The following is a 5,032-nucleotide window of genomic DNA, read 5'->3' as shown; positions in this document are numbered from 1 at the left end:
AAGAGTCAGGAATCTTAGTCCTGAGGAAGATAGCGACACGAGTGATTGAGACATGAAATGAATCAATCAATCCATATGTCGCCTAGGGATATTTCTTCTTTTAGCGCCATCTGAATTGCTGAAGGCAAGTTAGATGGATGCTTGGAAGCATACAAGGTGGAGTATCGCGTGGGCGATAAAAGACTGGCCTCGATTCACTTCTTCCTTGGCGCGAATCGTTTCTTATTATCTTAATAAAAAATTTTGAGTTCGCGATAGGGAATAGAACGGGATGGGATGCAAGGGAGGGAAGGGAGGGTAAACGAATAGCATACTTACAGGGCATACACTATAAAATGGGTTATCTTTTTATATTGAAAAGGGCTCAGGGGGGTCTCGTATGACGAGATTGTCCCTTCTTGGGAGAGGGAGGCCGCCACCCTGGTCAGGGTGACGGCTGCCGCCTTGGCGGAGAGGGCCCAGCAGAACGAGGAGAAGGGTGAGCTAGCGGCCCTCCGTAGGGACTTAAAGTCCCTTGGGGACCGCAACGCGGACCTCCAAAAAGAGGTCCGTGAGCTTAGAGAGGAGCTGGAGGCGGTCAGACGCGCCAAGCCCTCCCTCCGATTGGCCCTCCCCGATGCGCCCGGGGGGTCCCCCCGCAAAAGGCGGGGGGTGCCCCGGGTTAAGTCGGTGGAGGTACTGGATGCTCCAGTGAGGGTGGAGCGTTCGGCTGGGGGGAGGGGACTTAGGTCCCCAACGGGTTCCGGGGGGGTTAAGGGACAGGGGTCCCCAACGTCTCCGGGGGGAGGGAGGGGATTTCGGTCCCCAATGTCGGCGGGTGGGCGGGGTAATGCGGCGATGAGGCCCCCTTTGGGGGGTACCTCTGCGCCGCTCCCCGAGGTCTACCCGCCGGGAGTGGTCGGCGAGGCTGAGCGCGCGTGGTATCGGTGGTACACCGATCAGATCGCCACCCTCGTCGACCTCAGGGCGGCAATAGGCCGGGGTGGGCCCTATGGACCCACCGCTGTGGCCAGCCGCCCATCTGGAAAGGCCTTCCCACCTCTCCCCCCTACCGATGCTTCCGCACCGGGTCAAGGGGGAAAGAGGAGGAAGAGGAAAAGAGGGCCTGTTGCGGGGGGGGAGGGGGGCGCAATGCCCCCCCTCCCCGACCCTCTGCTCCGCGAGGATCGCTGGCGGGGACCGGGGAGCGGGGGGGGTGCCCCCCTCCCAGCGACCCCCGACCGGTGAGACCATCGCGGGAGATCCCCCCTCCCCCCCACAGGTACCCGGCCAGGGTGAGCCCTGGTCTAAGGTGGTGGGGCGGAGGGAGAGGAAAGCTGGGGCGAGGGTCGCACAAGCGGCCCAACCCCCAGCCAAGAAGGGCGTTGCCGGGCGGGCGCCTCCCCCTCGACGAGCCGAGGAGACGCGCCGGGGGCGGCGACCTGGGGGACGCCGGGGGGGGGACTCCTCCAGGCGTAGGGTGCCCCGTTCGGCCGCGGTAACGATTACCTGCGCCGACGGGGCATACCAGGAGACGATGGCCGTGGCCCGGAGGGACGAGGGGTGGCTGCCAGCCGGGGGATGTCCGGGTCGGGGACATAAAGTTCCCGGCCCGAGGCATGGGCACCGTTTGGGTGCAATGCCCCCTGGCGGCGGCCAACAGAGTCTCGGCAGCGCGGGCCATCCAGATTGGATGGTCCCGCGCAATGGTGGAGCTGCTGGACAAGCGCCCCTTGCAGTGCTTTCGCTGCTTAGAAAGGGGCCACGTCCAGCAGCACTGCAGCAGCCCCATAGATCGAAGGGGCTGCTGCTACAGGTGTGGTGAGGCGGGGCATCTGGCCCGTGACTGCACGGGGCGGGCGAGATGCCCGATATGTGCCGGGCTCGGCCGCCCCGCTGACCATCGTGTGGGGAGTGCGAAGTGCACTCCCCCCAAGAAAAGGCCGGCACAAGGGAGGCGGATAACGCTTCCTTCTGCCGAAGGGTCTCGGCCAGTCAAACTGGCCGAGATCATGGAGGTAGAGCCTGACTCCCGCAAACGCGGGGCAGGCGACAACGGGGCCCCAGAAGAGGCCCCGAAAGAAAAAAGGCCCCCTAGGGCCACGGTGATGGCCATAACGCCTCCGACAACACTGTCGGAGGTTAAAATGGCCGATCTTGAGAGCCGCGACAAATAGCGGCCCTCAAGATCTTGCAGGCCAACCTGAACCACGCTCGCCGGGCGCAGGACCTATTCCTGCATAGCCTGGCTGAGCGTGGTTTCGGGTTGGGGATCGCGGCGGAGCCATATTACGTTCCGGGAGCCAGTCCATGTTGGATTGGTGACCGGACAGGCTCCGTCGCGATCACGTGGAGAAGCGACCCCGCACTCCCGCCTTGCACACCGGTCGAGGCCGGGGCGGGAGTGGTGGTGGTCAGGTGGGGGCCCATCTCGGTGCTGGGAGTTTACATCTCCCCGAGTGTGGGTCTCGCCCAGTTTGAGGCGTTTTTGGACGGGGTGTCGGCGTGTTTTCGCCGACAGATGCCCCGTCCAACCATCGTGGCCGGGGACTTCAACGCGAAATCGACGCGTTGGGGTTCCCGGTTCACGGACGCCAGGGGCGAGGCCCTACAGGATTGGGCGGCGGCACTCCTGTTGTGTTTGATTAATACAGGGTCGAGGAGCACCCTAGTGCGGTGGCAGGAGGAATCGGTCCCGGACATTACGTGGGCCACCTCCGCCGCACCGGATGATAGCTAGTTGGCGGGTGGCAGAGTGCGAGACGCTCTCTGACCACCTCTATATAGAGGTGGTCCTTAATGCCACCCGCCACGGGGTGCTCAGCCGCTCCCATGACCGGGGAGATGCCCGGCCGAGGAGATGGGCCCTTAAGAGGATGAGCCCGGACAGGCTGATCGCAGCCGTCCTTGCGGCCGACTGGCCGTGTCCCGGGGGAGAAGGGCGGGGGATCAATGAGGAAGTTGAATGGTTCCGGGGCGCACTTCGCGATGCGTGTGATTTCGCGATGCCCCGGAACAGCCCCCGCCCGCGGAGGGCGGCGTACTGGTGGTGCGAGGAGATCGCCGAGCTTAGGCGGCTCTCCGTCGCAGCCAGGCGCCGCTTCACCCGGGCCCGGCGTCGATCCGACGCCGAGAGGACGGCTGAGGCGTATGAGGGGTTCCGTGCCGCTCGGAACTCCCTCAGCGCCGCGATCAGGCGGGCCAAGGCCCGAGCGTGGGACGAACTCCTACGCTCCTTGGACGCAGACCCATGGGGGCGCCCTTATAAGCTTGTGATGAACAAGCTGAAGGCTTGGGCGCCCCCCGTGACGGAAACTCTGGAACCCCAAGTCCTCGAAGAGGTCCTGGGGGCCCTCTTTCCATCCGAGGGCCCCCCTTTCGACGCGGGTGGTCGCCAGGAGGCGACCATCCCGTGGTCAGAGGACTTGGAGGTTTCGGAGGAGGAGATGGCCGGTGTGATCCGTCGACTGAGGCCGGGTCTGGGTCCTAGCTTTGGCCCAACTGTCCGGGCGCCTGAGGCGGCTATTTAATAGCTGCCTCAGGGAGGGCGTATTCCCCCCAGCATGGGTGAGGGCTAGATTAGTCCTCATCCCAAAGGGGGGCAAGCCCAGCAACGCCCCTTCTGCATACAGGCCGATCTGCCTGTTGGACGAGGCGGGTAAACTCTTGGAGAGAGTGTTGGCGAACCGCCTCGTCCAACACCTGTCCCGAGGAGGAATGGACCTCCACCGTGACCAGTATGGATTCCGCGGGGGTCGATCGACCGTTGACGCGATCTTACGCGTCCGGTCCCTCGCGGAGTCCATTATGGAGGAGGGCAGGGTGGTGCTTGCGGTGTCGCTAGACATCCGCAATGCGTTTAACACCCTGCCCTGGAGTAGGGTGGGGGAGGCCGCAAACGCCTTTGGCCTCCCCCCCTACATGGTGGAGGTCCTACGGAGTTACTTCCGGGACAGGTGGCTGGAGTACCCCGATCACCGGGTACTCCTAAGCAGAAGGGGTGTATACTGTGGGGTTCCACAGGGGTCCGTGTTGGGCCCCACTCTGTGGAACCTCGCATATAACAAGGTGCTGGGTATTGCCCTCCCCCCCGGCTGCAGTGTCGTCTGTTACGCGGACGACACTCTGCTGTTGGCCGGGGGAGAGAGCTGGGGGGAAGCAGTTTCGGCTGCCAACGTGGGGGTAGCGTGCGCTGTCCGCGCGATCCGCGGCATGGGCCTGCAGGTAGCGCCTCATAAAACCGAGGCGCTATTCATGCACAGGGGGGAGCATGGGGCTCCCCCCACTGACGCCCATGTCGCGGTGGGTGACATCTCCGTCCGGGTGGGAGACAGGTTGAAGTACCTTGGTCTCTACCTGGACGCGGCCTGGAGCTTTGGCGGGCACTTTGAGCTTCTGGCCCCCAGGGCAGAGTCGGTGGCACTTAGCCTTGGCCGACTCTTGCCCAATCTTGGGGGTCCGGATGGCCGGGTGCGCCGCCTATATGCGAACACCGTCCGTGCGGTGGCCCTTTACGGGTCACCGGTGTGGGCGGACGCCCTGATGGCCAATAAGCGGGGCAGTATGTTGCTGCACCGCGTTTTTAGGAGGGTGGCCATCAGGGTAGTCCGAGGTTATAGGACGGTGTCGCACACGGCGGCCTCTTTATTGGCGGGAATGCCGCCCGTCGAGCTCTACGCGGACATGTACGCGCACGTGTACGCGCGTACGCGTGAGCTCGGCGGGCTTGGCATGGTTTTGACCCCACGGGTCAAGGCCGCTGTGAGGCTCCAGGCTAGACGGCGCGCTCTGGAGAGGTGGGACGAGCACCTCTCCAACCCCCGAGATACATCGGGGAGGCGCGTCGTCGAGGCCATCCGCCCCCGTTTGATCAAGTGGGTCGACCGGGCGGGTGGCGAGATGTCGTACCGTGTGACACAGGTGTTTACGGGTCATGGGTGTTTTGGCTCATACCTGTGTCGCATCGGGAAAGAGGACAGCGCACGCTGCCACCACTGTGCGGGGGGGGACGAGGACACGGCGCAGCACACGCTGGAGGTGTGCCCAGCGTGGG

The 5,032-nt window shown here is 64.3% G+C and overlaps 1 protein-coding gene across 1 annotated transcript; it reads left to right on the top strand.

Moving 5' to 3' along the window:
* Window positions 1-4,191: 4,191 nt before the first annotated feature.
* LOC115244725 lies at window positions 4,192-4,775 on the top strand (the record flags this gene model as incomplete). Its single annotated transcript, XM_029822646.1, has 1 exon — window positions 4,192-4,775. A coding segment is annotated over exon 1 (584 nt), but the record flags the coding sequence as incomplete, so codon positions are not given.
* Between the last annotated feature and the right edge of the window lie 257 nt (window positions 4,776-5,032).

Source organism: Formica exsecta, unplaced genomic scaffold, assembly GCF_003651465.1.
Source record: "Formica exsecta isolate Colony F162 unplaced genomic scaffold, ASM365146v1 scaffold837, whole genome shotgun sequence".
NCBI lineage: Eukaryota > Metazoa > Arthropoda > Insecta > Hymenoptera > Formicidae > Formica > Formica exsecta.
Note: the sequence above shows the minus strand (reverse complement) of the source record. Positions and strands in the feature narration are given on the sequence as shown.